The 15,845-nt window shown below is 36.5% G+C and overlaps 1 protein-coding gene across 3 annotated transcripts in view; it reads right to left on the bottom strand.

The window, feature by feature from the left end:
- IL17REL (interleukin 17 receptor E like) overlaps window positions 1-15,845 on the bottom strand; it is a 147,868-nt gene that overhangs the window by 70,939 nt on the left and 61,084 nt on the right. For 2 of the 3 annotated variants that reach the window (XM_089684661.1, XM_089684670.1), the window contains exon 10: window positions 574-737. In XM_089684661.1, the coding sequence (XP_089540787.1) occupies window positions 574-737 (164 nt within the window). Of the gene's footprint in view, window positions 1-573; window positions 738-14,770; window positions 14,997-15,845 lie in introns of those variants that run through there. The other variant, XM_089684678.1, reaches the window with a different exon arrangement.

Here is a 15,845-nt window from a genome sequence, read left to right as displayed (position 1 = left end):
AACAAATTCAGGAACCCCAAATGGTGTGTCACTATGTCAATAGAGATTTTTTCAATACTCCACAACATATACAGAATTCACCTAGCAGTCCACCCAGGACTTTTTATGCTGTAGTGAAGTCGATATTTTAGCATTTCTTTTGAACAACCTCCCAAAGTGACAACATGTTTGTAATTCAGACCATTGCAGACATCATAGACAGTCAGATCACCTATCAGTGAAGTCAAAGGGAGGAGTTACTAAAATGGAGCACTTAGAATCTGGTGAAACTGTGCATGGTAGCCAATAACTTCAGCTTGTTCATTTAATCTTTGAAAATAAAACCTGGAAGCTGATTGGTTTCTATGCAGAGCTGCACCAGATTTTGCATGCTCCAGTTATAGCAACTCTCCCACCAAAGGTTCTAATATTTGTCTATTCTCTAAACAAACCCTATGTTCTATACAGTTACTCTTTCCTCTAATTCCAGTGGAAAGGGACAGCAATATCATGTCACAGAGGTAAAAAAAATCCTGTCTATTTTGTTAGGTAAAGGGTGGCTTTAATTTCTTTATTACTGATATGTTTGCTTACTTGATTATAAGCATCACTTGATGAGTCTGGAATATTCACGCATTTCTGTTTGTCATCTGTCATCCAACAAAGATGGACCTTGGCCTTCACAGTACAGAGTGGCACCCAGGTTAATACTTCTTTCATAGAATTGTATGCAATATTGTCCCAAAGAGTGGAAATATCTGTTAAAAAACAAAACAGTTGTTTATGAAGTATATGACACTTTTCTTTGTACTTGAAAATGGACAAAACAAGTCCTTGGTATTTAAAGACATATTTTAGTGTTCAAGTTTTGACAGTTTGGGGAATAAGTGTAAGATAAAAAGGCTTTTTTTAACATATAGAAATAAAACTGGTATAATTAACACTGCCTAGAAGGAAAAGGATAACAAACCTACTAAAGCCACTAGTTAAAAAGGTATTCAACAGTATTCCTTTATTTTGCATTGGCCAGTGATTTATGATGATTGATCTAGTGTCTATAATATACTTTTCAGAAACCTAAGCTTGACATAAGAGAATTAAACTTGCCAAGATTCTCCCAGACTTCAACAAATCCATTTTTCTTCTGAAACATATAGATCCTTCATATACCACAATGACACAAAAAAAACTTTCCAAACAACTGTTCAGTGCTTTTATGAACATTTCCAATATAATTTTTCTTTCATATTATCTCAGATGTTAAATTCTGCATAGGAAAATATCATTTGTATCAATGATTAAAGCCAGCCTAATAGGCAAATCAAGATGTGAAGAGTGAAGTCTAGATTAGAGACAGATGCAGTCTGTGGATATTCTATACCACCAAGGTGTTTAGGTTTTGGAACAGTAGTTACAGTTAAACAAAAACACAACTTTTACTATAACACTGGAATTACGCAGAACATAAAAATATATGGCTTAGGAAGGCAGGTTTCCTCACTTGTTTTCAAGGCCATAACAATTTTAACTGTATTACAATTAGTGCAGGCACCAAGTGAATCAATTGGACAGTACTTTTCAAAGCCATAAATATATCCAGACTCTTTGAGATCCAAGATCCAAGATTGTGTAGGAATGTAGGAGGGGAGAAATAATTGCATGTTTTCTTGCCATTCATGGGAACATGTAAGTTGCCATCCTCCAGTGAACTGATCATATGTACCTTTTTACAACTATATGTTAGTTAAAATTAAAAAAAAAAAACACCTGCACTGATATAAAGAAAAACTCAATTTGTAATAATAACCAGTTACTATAAATTCTCACCCTACCCTGTTTAATGCTTTAACACTTTTTTAAAACCTACCAAAATCCAAAATCTGTACTTAGGCCATTGTGTTTCTTAACATTTAGGCCACATTTCTAAACTGGGTTTTCTCCTTCTGAAAGTTAACCTGCCCAGATTAGAGCCTAGTATTCTCCCCATAGCTTTCAGCTGTGGATTGAAGAGCAGAAGAGGAGATTGACCCAACTGCTAGCAGAGCAGGTTTTGGATTATTTGTTCATTTGTTATTTGAAGGTGATCTAATATTACAGTGATGCCAGAAGACATAGTCTTTATATTAGTATTTGTAAAGACTAAATAAAAACAATATATCAGTGCAATTAAGTGTATATATGGTCATAATGTTAAATCATGCATTTATTTCCACGTTGTATTTCGATTATTATGTCCAGTTTTGTAAACTTTGTGTCACTTAATTCACAGAGCCTGCCTTCTGAGCTGAAAAAGAACTGAGGGGGGGGCATTTCAGGAAGCAGAGTCAGTATAGGAAACACTGATTGCAGATAGCAAGGTACCATGGGATATTAGTCCTTAGAAACTGAAAGTAAACAGCAGAGGAGAAGCATGAGTAAAGCATGCAAGACATCCAGGAAGTTGTGGAAAGTGATGTCCAGGAGACAGACTGCTCTCACAACATGAAAGGAGATTTTTTTTTTCAAGTAAGCTTATCATATATAGCTATTGTTTGTCTTTTTATTACAATGCTGATATTATAAAATGAACCCGTATGTTCTGATCATAGATCTCCTTACTGTTACGGATACTGTTACACCCGCAACATCTACGTCTGCGACATGAAGAAACAGAAGAAGAAATAAAAAAAAATAGAAATTTAACATATCTCAAATACACATGATTCACAAACATAGTGAGGATGGTGAAATCACTGATATACCATACTGAAAAGGTAAAAATATGAGAAAAGACTACAAAGTCTGTAAAACTGTTTGAGTATTACAGTCAGATAAATTTATATGCAGAATCACCCAGGATAATTTTTTTAAACATAATTCCCTGCATGTCCTTTGAACTATGTACAGTAGGCTTAGAAGGGACAATAGTAGAGCTTTTGCATAAGCCAACCTCTCCACTGTAAAATGAGTGATGCAGAGCAGCCAAATTTGTTGATTTACTAAAACTGTGCAAGATCTGGTGCAGCTCTGCACAGAAACCAATCAGCTGCCAGGTTTTATTGTCAACACTCAATTGAACAAGCTGGAATTAGAATCTGATTGGCTACCATGCACAGCTGCACCAGGTATTGCACTCTCCAGTTTTAGTAAATCAACCCCATAGTGTCAGAGTATTGGAAGCTGCTGTTTAGAGATAATAGGGAGAGAAGAAAAACTGTGTAGGATGAGATTACGGACATTTAGGAAAATTAACTTTTACCTTCATTTTATTTCTGTGGATAATTGTTTTAGGGTCCTCATTTATTTGTGGAGTATATTTGTTTTTATTGTTTGATGGTATGGTTTTTTTTAGTTTAACCGGTATTTTTCATCTTTTTTCCCCCTTTTTTTAGGGAAAGGTGTTTTAGGGAAGGTGTTTGAGGTTTTTGTTTTTTGAAGTTATTTTTACACTTAATTAAATACTTTCAGCATTGTGTGTACCTAAGCCACTTTACATTATGTCAGTCACATTCAGCACACACCCATTTCTTCATAGATAAAATAAAAGTTAGGAATTTGCTAGTTAGGCTTATTTTTCCTGATTAAATCTGTCTTGGTGCTTGACAATATTACTCTGCTGTACCTACTGCAGTATCTTGATTCTGTTAGTAAAGCCTAGGCCTGTGATCCTTATTCCTAATAAATGTGGACATAAATAAACCTTGTGAAGAGACCTCAAAGCCCCAAATAAAAAAAACACCATACATATATGGAGAAAAAAAGTTTTTTTTTCTAAAACTACAACAAGTAGAAAAATATCTAGAAACCACTATTGTAAAAATATCTACTTTGCAGAGCTATCAGGGAAGTTAAAGTATAAAGAAAAAAAAAAAAAAAATATATCACACAAACACATATTAAATGCATACGCATTCCTGTTGAAAATAAACTCCATCCAATTGATCCATTCAATAAATAAGGTGCATATTTACATCCTAGAGCAAAGACATATAAACTAATAATAAATGTGTTATACATGCATACCATAAGGCATGAACAGAGGATATATGAATCACACAAAAGTAGTGGTGGAGCTTTCTTGAGATACAGAAGTTCCTTGGATACTTGTATGGAGGATATCTTTGATCTTTTAGAGAATGGAGATGGCTTTGAAACATTAAATCATATTATATAAGGTCCTCAACTTAAACCATAGAGAGTTCCAGATTAATCAAAGGAAGGACTCATCAACAACTTCATCCATTGCTGAAAAGGCAATCCTCAGAAACAGTTATACAGAACCATTTGATAGACCCTTTGCTGATATGGTGTTCCAAGCATGATGGTTGTATATATAAACTAGGTCCAGCACATTAGGGCGATATAGCCAAACTATGATTACTATGTAAATGTTTTCCAGAAGCCCTTGATACTCCAAGTATCCAAAGGTTTCAAGGTGAATTTAACCTGTTATCTATACTAGAAAAGGAATGTCAACACATAGGTTTCTACAGGGACCACCAAGACCACAAATATATGGCTTGCACTTCTATATTTCTGGGAGCCCATTAAACAGATGACCATAGAAAATATAAAAGTCCAATCATTGTCATAAGACTTCAAATTAAAGAGATTTCATTTCATAAGTAAAGCCAGGAGTCCATCCATTAGGAAGGAATGTAAGGGAGAACTACCACAAGATCAATAGCAGGGGAGACAAAATGTCTAACCGGTTTTGTTGGTATCCCAACTGCCTCAGAGGCTGTCCAACTCACATTGGTGTTCCACACCCTAAATACTGGGTTAAGCATTAAAGATGGCTCCAGAGGGGCAGAGAACACCATAAAAACTCTAGCCTTTCCCTGGTGAACCAGGATATTCCATTGTTCCACCCACTCCCTCCTACTGGGAAACGACCCACTAAAACCACACCAGCGACAAGACGTCATCACACTAGCATGCCGGAAACGTCATCATTCAACAGAGCGAAAATTCACCGCACTCCCCCAGTTGGAAAAGATGGAGGATTACCAGCCAACAAGACAAGCTCAACCTGGAGGGCAAAAAAACCCTAGTTACCCTGGGCAGCACCCAGCCCACCATACAATTTGTTTGACAAATATTTGCCTATCAGCATTAAAAATGCCCATTACTCTTTACTCTCATTCTTAACATTTGGCACTAATTGACTTCAAAAGGCTTCAGATTTGGCACTCAACCCTTAACCATGTTCTATGAACCCACCTCAAGATAAACGCATGTACGATCAGCACATCCCTAGCTGAAAGCACAGTTGCTACAGTAGCCTCCTATTAAAAAAATTTGTGCTACAGCATTTAATTATAAGTGGATCTGTAGTTACAGTTTTCTCCTAAAGCCCAACTCCAGGAATATCCAAAATTCACCTTCCCCGCACTGCAAGGGTTTAATGCTTATTGTATCTGTGGGGTATAGTGCAGATTCTATCACTTACCTATCTCCCCACTCCAGTCAGCTTTGGCTCTCTTCCTCTCTACCTGAAACTCCTATCTGTGTGCGGAGCCTCAGTATTCTTACGTACAGAGACACTAACCCTATATTGTGCATTGAGGAGGTAGCTGCAAAAAATGGGGGTGAAATCCTCAGGAGGGTAAGTGGTTAAAGACCAGTCATTACTGCTCTTTCTCCTTGTCATGAGTGACTGGTCTTGTATCTTGCCCCATCCATTAGTTATCTGCATGCTGTCTGTAGAAGATGGGCAAGCTAAGTCCTTCCTACTGTTCTAATCTCTTCAGAAATTATGTGGAGCATAGTGATGATGTCACTTCTACTGCTACAGTATTTCGGTTTGCATAGGTATTTGGCACAAGGAATAATGAGCACAAGGGAAAATATAGCAGCCTTGGAAACTAACTATAAAGTTTTAACCCGCTGGTACCTGGTCCCAGCAAGAATTTCCAAGTACACACCAAACTACTCCCCTGACTGCTTTAGAGGTTGTGCAATGGCAGGTACACACTTCCACATGGTGGACATGCCCGATAGCCCAAACGTTTTGGCCTGGCATCTTCAGCATCTTGTCTAGACTTAGTGCTAAAATACTCAAGCCTGACCCGATCACAGCCCTCCTCAACCAACGCCCCCCTGGCATCACTAAACCACAATTAAAACTTCTCTTGCAGGTAACTATGGCAGCTAAACAGATCATAGCCAAATCCTGGAAATCTCCCTCTATAAACATCATAGCAGTAAAGAACAAGGTTACACAGGTTATGATCCACGCTAAAGTGGAAGCCACAATACTGGACACTGTCCCCAAATTCCTGAATATCTGGAGCCCATGGGTAGAATGCTTCCTCCTGTCAAACTTTGAAGACTCACTCCTTCTCCCTTGATATTCCCGTGCACTATGTATTGCCTCGATACCAGGTCGAACTACATTGCATTAAATCTTAAGCATCACTTTATTATTATTATTATTATTATTATTATACAGGATTTATATAGTGCCAACAGTTTGCTCAGCGCTTTACAATATAAACTTTATCACACTTCAGACCCCCCCTATTAGTACCCTCCTCTCCTCCCCCCCACGACCCCCCTCCCCCTGACCTTCTACCATAGGCTTACGGGGTTTTTTTTACCCAAAATCCCCTACAATACTTTGGGGAGCTTGTTTCTATTCCCAGGAAAATATCTTGTCTGTATTTGAACATATTGATTTTGCTCATCTCCAGCTATTTGGAATGCAACATTCATGTATCTGTGCCTTCCTCCCCTTTCTTATAAAGACACTACTGCCGCAGCCTCTAATGTTTATACACTCATGTATGTATGCAGAATGTCTTCTACCTATGTTTCCAATCCCTTGTTAAAATGTTAATAAAATATTTGAACAAGAAAGAGCACAAGGGAAGCCCTACCGCAATCTGTGCCAACACAAAGGAGCTTGTTGTTAAGGAATGCTGTCATATATGCCACTGGCACTTTTCTGCTCAGCATGCTATGCATTAAAAATAAGTGATTTAAATAGTGTCAAAGAGGATGAAATATTGAGGGTAGCAATAGGAAGCCTATGGCCTTACACTTCAAAAACAGTTTTTTACATTGGGATATAGAGATTTACTACCTGTTTCCCAGTACATATAATTCAGTAATACTACTGTTTGCTGTGCTTTTTTGGATGGTATTTTTGCTCAATTTATATTCAAGGTATAATAGGTAAAGGATAGCATGGTATTGATCCAACTGCCTTTGGAGGACAAGAAGCCCGTTAGGATCAAATAGGTAATAGTTACCTTTAAGGTTGGGTTTGCTTTCCTTTGAAACAAAACCAAAATTTTAATAACAATTGGCCAAAGTAAAACAATTATTTATATAAGGGATTATGAAGCTTGTCATTTACTACTTTTTTTTGTAGCAGGAAATCATAAATGCAACCAGTTTTTCCCAGAACCTTGTTTGTTTGAATTTAGTACTATCTATGTGATCTTCTCATTGAACTTAGTGTTATTTTTCTTAGCACATATTTTGAGGAATTATTGTGATGTTTACCTTTTCATATGACTTTCACATTTTAGATGCCTGCTCTTCCTTATATTTGTTATATAAAATCTAAAGATATTTAAATTGGTAAAAAAAAAAAACTATTTCTTTAAGTTCCAATTAAAAGTTGCCCTGTGGTTACTTTAAAAGAATAAAACAGCATGAGTGACTACTTAAAGGAGGCACTCATCAGCATATGCTTACATACTATACTATACTATACTATACTATACTATACTATATAAAATACATTAGTAAATGGTCAGCCATACTTCTAATGGGCTAAATTAAATGGAATGTGGAACTATCAATTTTCTAACATTTACATAAATCATAAGAGCATCCTAGCTATAATGTAATTTTATGTTATCTTAATGACCAAATTAATACAGCTCCAGTAATTTTAATTAGCTGGCCTTAATATCATCACAAGAATAAAGAAGTCTAAAGAGCATGCAATGTCATAATGAGAAAAGGCATTGAGGTATTCCTTTGAAAAGTAATGTATTTCTTTTACTTTTGGACACATTGGCAAATGTAGCCCAAATTGTGGTGCATTTCCAAGCTTGAACCAAACTTGAAGAAAAATAATTTTATGCTTGATATAATTAAGATATGGAGCAAATGAATTTCTATAGTAAATCCTGAAGTTAAGTTGAGGTAAGCTAAAACGTCTCAGCCAACAACAATAGTAATACTTTATTAATTTTATAAAGCATTTCCTTGAATGAAAATATGTAGTGAGGGTATATGGGTGCTGCTATTGCAGACTGTATCCTTGGAAACTACTAGTACCCTGGCTGTCACATTATTCCAGTGTCTTCAGTACTTTCTAAAACATTGACCTGAAAAAAAGCATGTAGATAAGTTAACTCACCACTCTGACTTTCTAATCCGTATGCCTGTTTCAGATGAGTAACTCCCAGAGAACGTCAGGCAACTAGTATCACTGCAATATCAGCCCTGATATTTATCTTACTACAGGTTTCCTTTTATTTTGTGACTGGTGAAACTATTTTAAATATATTTTATATGAAATAATGGCCTGAAAATATACCTGTCAGTACCCAAGTGACACTAATTGCTTCAGCACTACAATTAAGGCACCAACTGGGGTATGCACACACTATTAGATCCAGTTCTCCACAGCCCATGTTGCTATAGCTTGCAAGTTTTTTCACTTCCAAGAACTGTGAAGAGCTGGCCCTGTTCCCTCTTACTTCCAGCATGTTTCCTATTAGCTCACCACAATAACCAGTAGCCTTATATATAGAAAGCACAGAGCCAGAACACGACACTACCAAGTGTCAAACTTTCAAGGGTACCCAGGCTTCGGAAGCCTTCATCTATGTTTTCCAAGCACCATTTTCTGTTTCCAGTAGTGGTGCCTTTAATATTGTTTGGATATTTGACAATAGTGAACTTTGCACTTCATGTTTTGCTCTTTATACAACATAATGGAATATGCCTGATGAAGTTTTAGCTTAAAAAATGTTTTCCCACTTATCACAAGACGAATTTAGATCACCATGTTCCAAACATTTATTTAAGCCAGAAACTTTTGATTACTACCCTTTTTGAACACCAGTTTTATGCTCATTGCTACTATAATTATTTTTCAACTGCCAGTTTTGCAAATGCCCAGTTGTAATAAAATATAAAGCTAAACATGAAAATAAGAAAATGATACTCTACATGTGAACTGGTAACACTGCACCAGGGTTTGGAACCAAAACAGTGAACAATGGTATATCAGTGGATCATATCAATGGAAATCATGATCTGTGGAACTGACTGATCTGTGTGAACTTTCAGAAGGTCTCCATTGTCAATGCATGGAAGCCAAAAAGAAGGGTGCCCAGCCATATAAGAAAGCCCTGGGAGCATTCTGGTAGGTTCTGTCATGCAGTTATGTCAGAGGCAAGCACTGCTATGCTTCTAATGGATGTGTGAGGCACCAGACCCATAACACTGGATACTTTGTACTGAGCTTCATTATCAAATTTACAATGTCAGAAAACAGCAGAAATGGCTGTAATCAGGTGAGCTGGAAAGACTTCCTGCAGAGGTGGGTATGTTAACACCACAATTTATTCACTTTGTTTTCTTTACTTTATTCAGCCTTGCAAGTTTCACAAATAGGACTTATATCTGAACTCATTTAAAATCTTCTACAGGAACCACCCCTAGGGTTCTTCAGGAAAGTATTCTTAAAATATATCCTGGAAGTTTTCTTAATCTTGGGTATCTGTAGCATGAGTTAATGTTCCCCCCTCCCTGCTAGTAACTCACTATGGGCCTATCACTAATGGTTGGCTTTACCAGGTAATAGTGGGCTCTGACCTAAATGAGGAGGTGCATGCAAGAAATTAAGATTTCTTATCATTTACTGAGAACAGTACTGACCATATTTAGGAGTGTAATGCTGACAACATCATACATAACATTCCTGAAGCCAAGTACACCAGGTTGGAAGTTATGTTGTAGAAGACTCTACGGTAATGCCTATTGGAAAGATTTCCATGCTGCTTATCATTTATGGTTACCCTAAAAAAGTCTTCACAAGTGATTCCAGACACAGAAACTGTTGTAAAACATGCATAAGACCCCTGCAGAGTGTTCCTCTCTGTCATAAATAATAATCTTCAAGAAAATAAGAAAACTTTAAAACGGCTATGCCTTGCAACAAATATTAACAGAGTTCAAGAATGATATGCCTGCTTCAGTAATGAAAAGTATAACAAAAAAGGTGGGGCTATTGAAAGAGATGATTAGGCGCATCCAAGATACTTCTAAAGTTCTTAGACATGAGATGATCTAAATCTTATTACGCCTGAGATATTCAAAACAGTTCTGTTAAAAATAACAGCATTTCAAAACCATTTGAGAGGAAGGTCCAGAAGAAGGCAGATGTTGGGCTGATTAATCAAAGCCCCATAATACAGTTTCACATGATCAGCCAATTTATGGAATGTCAGTTGGTTAGAGGGTTAAAAATAACAGCAATACAGTGGATTACATCCTTATCTATTTTCTGTGTGGGTATTTCTGATACATTTAAAGCCTCTACATCTTTTTTTTGTGGATATTGATCACTATTATTGAATTGATACTAGGATGGCCCCTTTTTAACATATACACTCTCCAGCCACTTTATTAGGTACACTTGTTCAATTGCTTGGTAACACAAATTGCTAATCAGCCAATCACAAGGCAGCAACTTAATGCATCTAGGCATATAGACTTGGTGAAGATGACTTGCTGAAGTTCAAACTGAGCATCAGAATGGGGAAGAAAGGGTATTTAAGTGACTTTGAATGTGGCATGGTTGTTGGTGCCAGAGGGGCTGGTCTGAGTATTTCAAAAACTTGATCTACTGGGATTTTAACACACAACTATCTATAGGTTTTAGATTGGTCTGAAAAAGAGAGAATATCAAGTGAGCGGCAGTTGTGTGGACAAAAATGCCTTGTTGATGTCAGAGGTCAGAGGAGAATGAGCAGACAGGTTGCTGCAACATTCAGATGGTAGGGTCAGAATTTGGCAGAAAAAACAATGTGAAAGCATGGATCCATCCTGCCTTGTATCAATGGTTCAGGCTGGTGGTGGTGGTGTAATGGTGTGGGGAATATTTTCTTTGCACTAGCAAGGTGTACCAACTAAAGTGGCTGGTGTGTGTACATTTTTCTATGTGGTCAACAATAGAAATACCCTACTCATCAATATCAACTGCCAGTAAAATCTCCACAAGAAGTATAAACGTTGAACTAATGTAGAAGGAATAGCACTATCCTTTCTCAAAATAGAATCCCCATCAAGTTACTACCATAATCCTTCCCCTGAAGTACAAACAATCATCAAAATAAAGTAAACTTGATTACCATCTAATCACAATATAGTGTGAATATAAAACTTAAATAGTCACCCAAAATATTAAAAATAATAAAAAAAAATATATATATATAAATAAAGAAAAAAATAAAGAAAAAAATATATAAAAATATATATATAAAAAAATATATATAAAAAATCACAATCAAAAACACCCAAAATCCAAAAAAATCCAAAACAAGAAGGAGTCCCAAAATTTGGAGGAGTCCCAAAATTTTCCAAATCTTTATCTGTGATATCTTAATTCTTCATATCTTCCAACATTCTTAGTGATATACTTCAAACCCGATCTTCATATACCTCAAGAAAAAAGAGCTCAACATGTGTGATATCTTCAAAAACAAAGTTATCTAAACAACTGTGCCACACGTGTTTCATGCACATAAAAATAAAAATATATGTGCCACCATAACCGTGAGAAAGAGATAGCCCTCAGCCTTAGGAGTCAATCCACTGCATACCACCAACGAGAGTTCATAGCTACCCTCACAGTGATATCAAGGGTCTGAGTATTGCCTTCCACTTTATAGGTATTCTTTCAGCCTTTCCAGCCACTTCCCACAGACCTCAATAACAGACCATGGATCAGTATATGTCAAAAACACTTATAACACTTTATTGTAGCAACTTACATTCAAGTAAGATAACATCAGCTTCACAAACGATATATTCCCAATCCTTCCTCTCATCGCCAGTGTATAGATTGCCACACTATCTCACCGAGGGAGGAATGATTGCCGTGGGTTCCTAGTCCCTCAAAGCCCCATGAGGATTGCAGTAAACACATCCGCATGTACCAGGATCAAAGATGGCCGTCACGTGCCCCGGACGCGTTTCGTCACATCCGACTTTTTCAACAGGGATCCCTGTGTTATCCCTGTTGAAAAAGTCGGATGTGACGAAACGCGTCCGGGGCACGTGACGTGGTGACGTAGGTACGCTCTTCCGGAAGTGCGGCGACGGCCATCTTTGATCCTGGTACATGCGGATGTGTTTACTGCAATCCTCATGGGGCTTTGAGGGACTAGGAACCCACGGCAATCATTCCTCCCTCGGAGGTGAGATAGTGTGGCAATCTATACACTGGCGATGAGAGGAAGGATTGGGAATATATCGTTTGTGAAGCTGATGTTATCTTACTTGAATGTAAGTTGCTACAATAAAGTGTTATAAGTGTTTTTGACATATACTGATCCATGGTCTGTTATTGAGGTCTGTGGGAAGTGGCTGGAAAGGCTGAAAGAATACCTATAAAGTGGAAGGCAATACTCAGACCCTTGATATCACTGTGAGGGTAACTATGAACTCTCGTTGGTGGTATGCAGTGGATTGACTCCTAAGGCTGAGGGCTATCTCTTTCTCACGGTTATGGTGGCACATATATTTTTATTTTTATGTGCATGAAACACGTGTGGCACAGTTGTTTAGATAACTTTGTTTTTGAAGATATCACACATGTTGAGCTCTTTTTTCTTGAGGTATATGAAGATCGGGTTTGAAGTATATCACTAAGAATGTTGGAAGATATGAAGAATTAAGATATCACAGATAAAGATTTGGAAAATTTTGGGACTCCTCCAAATTTTGGGACTCCTTCTTGTTTTGGATTTTTTTGGATTTTGGGTGTTTTTGATTGTGATTTTTTATATATATTTTTTTATATATATTTTTTTATATATTTTTTTCTTTATTTTTTTCTTTATTTATATATTTTTTTTTTTTTTTATTATTTTTAATATTTTGGGTGACTATTTAAGTTTTATATTCACACTATATTGTGATTAGATGGTAATCAAGTTTACTTTATTTTGATGATAAACGTTGAACTGCCGTGAAAAGGGTTTATTCCACAAAGGTGAGAAAACAAGCTTAGCAATCAGGGACAATCATTATTAGACATCCTCCTAACTGAGGTGCCCACTATTTGGTGCAAGAACATGCTAAAAGTGATGAACTTTTTAATGCATTTACCATACTTTAGATGGTACTGGTGGGTAATGTGCTGAAATATTCTACTCTAAGCACTGATTCATGGTATGTTCATACAATAACCCATACCTTACGGACATCATCGGAAGGGTAGTAAGGATTTCATGGATTTAAAAATGGCCTAAAGTAACTCAACTTGAATAGGACTTCTCAATGTAGAAAAATGTGAAGGGATTATTCACTGTGAACACCCATGAGTGAACAGGGGGAAGCACAGTCTGCAGCATGTGACCTGATCCCAACAGTCCTCCTGTGTTGTCACCCAGTCACATGCACCCCTACTGGAGACTGCAAGCTACTACACTTACACACATTTTGAATGCTGACACTATAAGAAAGCAGGTCCAAAACCCAAGCTGGAGAAAGTACTAGGGGACAGGAAGTTAATTTAAAAGAAGCTGGAGGAGATCAACTGAACTGAGATGCAAAAACAGTGTTTTAGGATACAGAAATATGCCATTTGTATAATAGGCAATGCTTTAGCCAACTATATGGAATCCAGTTAGGGTTTTTATGTACTTTAAGTGGGGAAACACAAAATATGAACATCATGGCAAAAAACTGATATGAAAAGTTGAATCAGACTGTAACTTTGCAGTGTTATTGCAGACCACATTGCCTGTCTGATGAATTAACAGTTTTTGGGAGCTTTTTAACCACTAGTCAGTTAGCCAAAATTCTCTGAATAACCCTCTATATACAATTTTTATGGTTGATATTTTAAATGTTATTGATGCATAACAAAGATTGACAATTCATTTTATTTGATGCCTTTAAAGTCCCAATGATTCGGGTTCTTTTTGGTATAGCTACATATTCTAGGGATGTTGGCATCTACTACAAATACCTCATGGCTATTTTTTCAATTCTCTGAACATTGCCAATCATTTTTTGTAGGCTTGTTAACTGCTGACCTGAATCTAAACCAACATGAATGTCGGCTATTAGCCCATTAGGCAGAACTGGGCTCTAACAATATTACAAATTTGTGCTGCAGTCCTGTGTATCTGTGTACGGGTTATGTAAATATGCTTTTAGGTCTATCTAGGAAGGTCTAGCTAGGACTTTTTGATGTGCATGCGTGAAAAGGACACCGTTTGTATATTGTTCAGCGTTTAAAACGCTGTCATGATAATGAACTGTTGTACTTGTTGTAAGTTAGGAAAAAGGTCACGATGATCTAACACTTGTTTAGTTATATACTTTTTTTTTTTTTTTTTTGCTTGATTGTATGCTGTTGCTGTCATAAGACCCTGAATGCATGCAATAGGAGTGTAAGTGACAGAAATGGAGTTATGATTGGTTAATGAGAGATAACTGTTAGATAAATATCTGCTTTTTTTTGTTACATAAATTAAATATATCTACATTTTAATTATTAAGTAAAAAAAAGTATTCCTCTAACATTCTAATAAATAACACTAAGAAAAAAGGTAAAAATAATTTTTTAATTTAAAATTTTGAATTTCAAAAATCCTATTATTTACAATTTTACAGCAAAAAACAGCCAAAATTACTATTTACATTTTTACAATGAAAAAGCAAACATATACAAATAAATATGTACAAAAATATACAATCAAACAGCTCCAATCAGGCACACAGATGGGACTTTGGCTGGATGAAATTCACAGGATCATTGAAATTACTTTCACCTAAAATAAGAGGAGACATTATTCTACACAGTTATTGTACCAGAAACAGCTTGTGTACAAAGAGGAAGCCACATTACATTGTCATCTCTGGAAGTAATGTGGACGTAATTTAGTAGCCAACTTTCATTAGGTGTCAGACCCATAGAAGCCAGTAGTGAAGGACAATAAATGCTCGGCAAGACTTTAAAACAGCAGACGTTCAGAGCCGGTAAAGGGACATGACTGTACACTATATGCTAATTCTCTCATAACATCCATTCTTGGTGGATTTTGAGTTTAGATAAGCTTTTTGGGTTTAGATAAGCATTATTAACAACATTTTAAAATACAGTTATAGATTTAATTCAATAGAGACATTGGTGCCTCTATTGAATTAAATCTTGAAGAGATAAAACTACTACTGGAATCTCTAGAATTCAACACATTTGGGAGAATGAGATTCTGCATCCCTCTGCTGTCTGCTGTGGCCACGCATTGGCTACTATTAGCCACTAATTTGTCCCTGTAGTTTTAAAAAGACACACTATTGATGTAGCAATTAGAGTGGAGTCCAAAGTAGAGAGGAGAAGATTTTAGCAGCAACTGTATCTCTGCAAGAACATTGATTTACTGAAATAATTGTATTTTAAAATGCTGTTTTTAATTAAACTTTCTTCTTGGGATGATAGTGTCTCTATAAAATCAATTTGTCATCCAGCTAAATGTCTATTTGATGGATATGGTCTGGGTCACAAACTGCATTCAAGTTCTATGGCAGTCAACTCATTTATGGTGATCCTGGACCAATGTCTCAGCCCACTAAATAGAAGCCTCCATCCAACAACTCTTATGTAGACTGTATACACATAT

This window comes from Staurois parvus, unplaced genomic scaffold (genome assembly GCF_062004578.1).
Source record: "Staurois parvus isolate SC_StPar_1 unplaced genomic scaffold, SC_StPar_1.0 ptg000019l, whole genome shotgun sequence".
Classification (NCBI taxonomy): Eukaryota; Metazoa; Chordata; class Amphibia; order Anura; family Ranidae; genus Staurois; species Staurois parvus.
The sequence above is the reverse complement of the archived record's forward strand: the minus strand, read 5'-3'. Positions and strand labels throughout refer to the sequence as shown.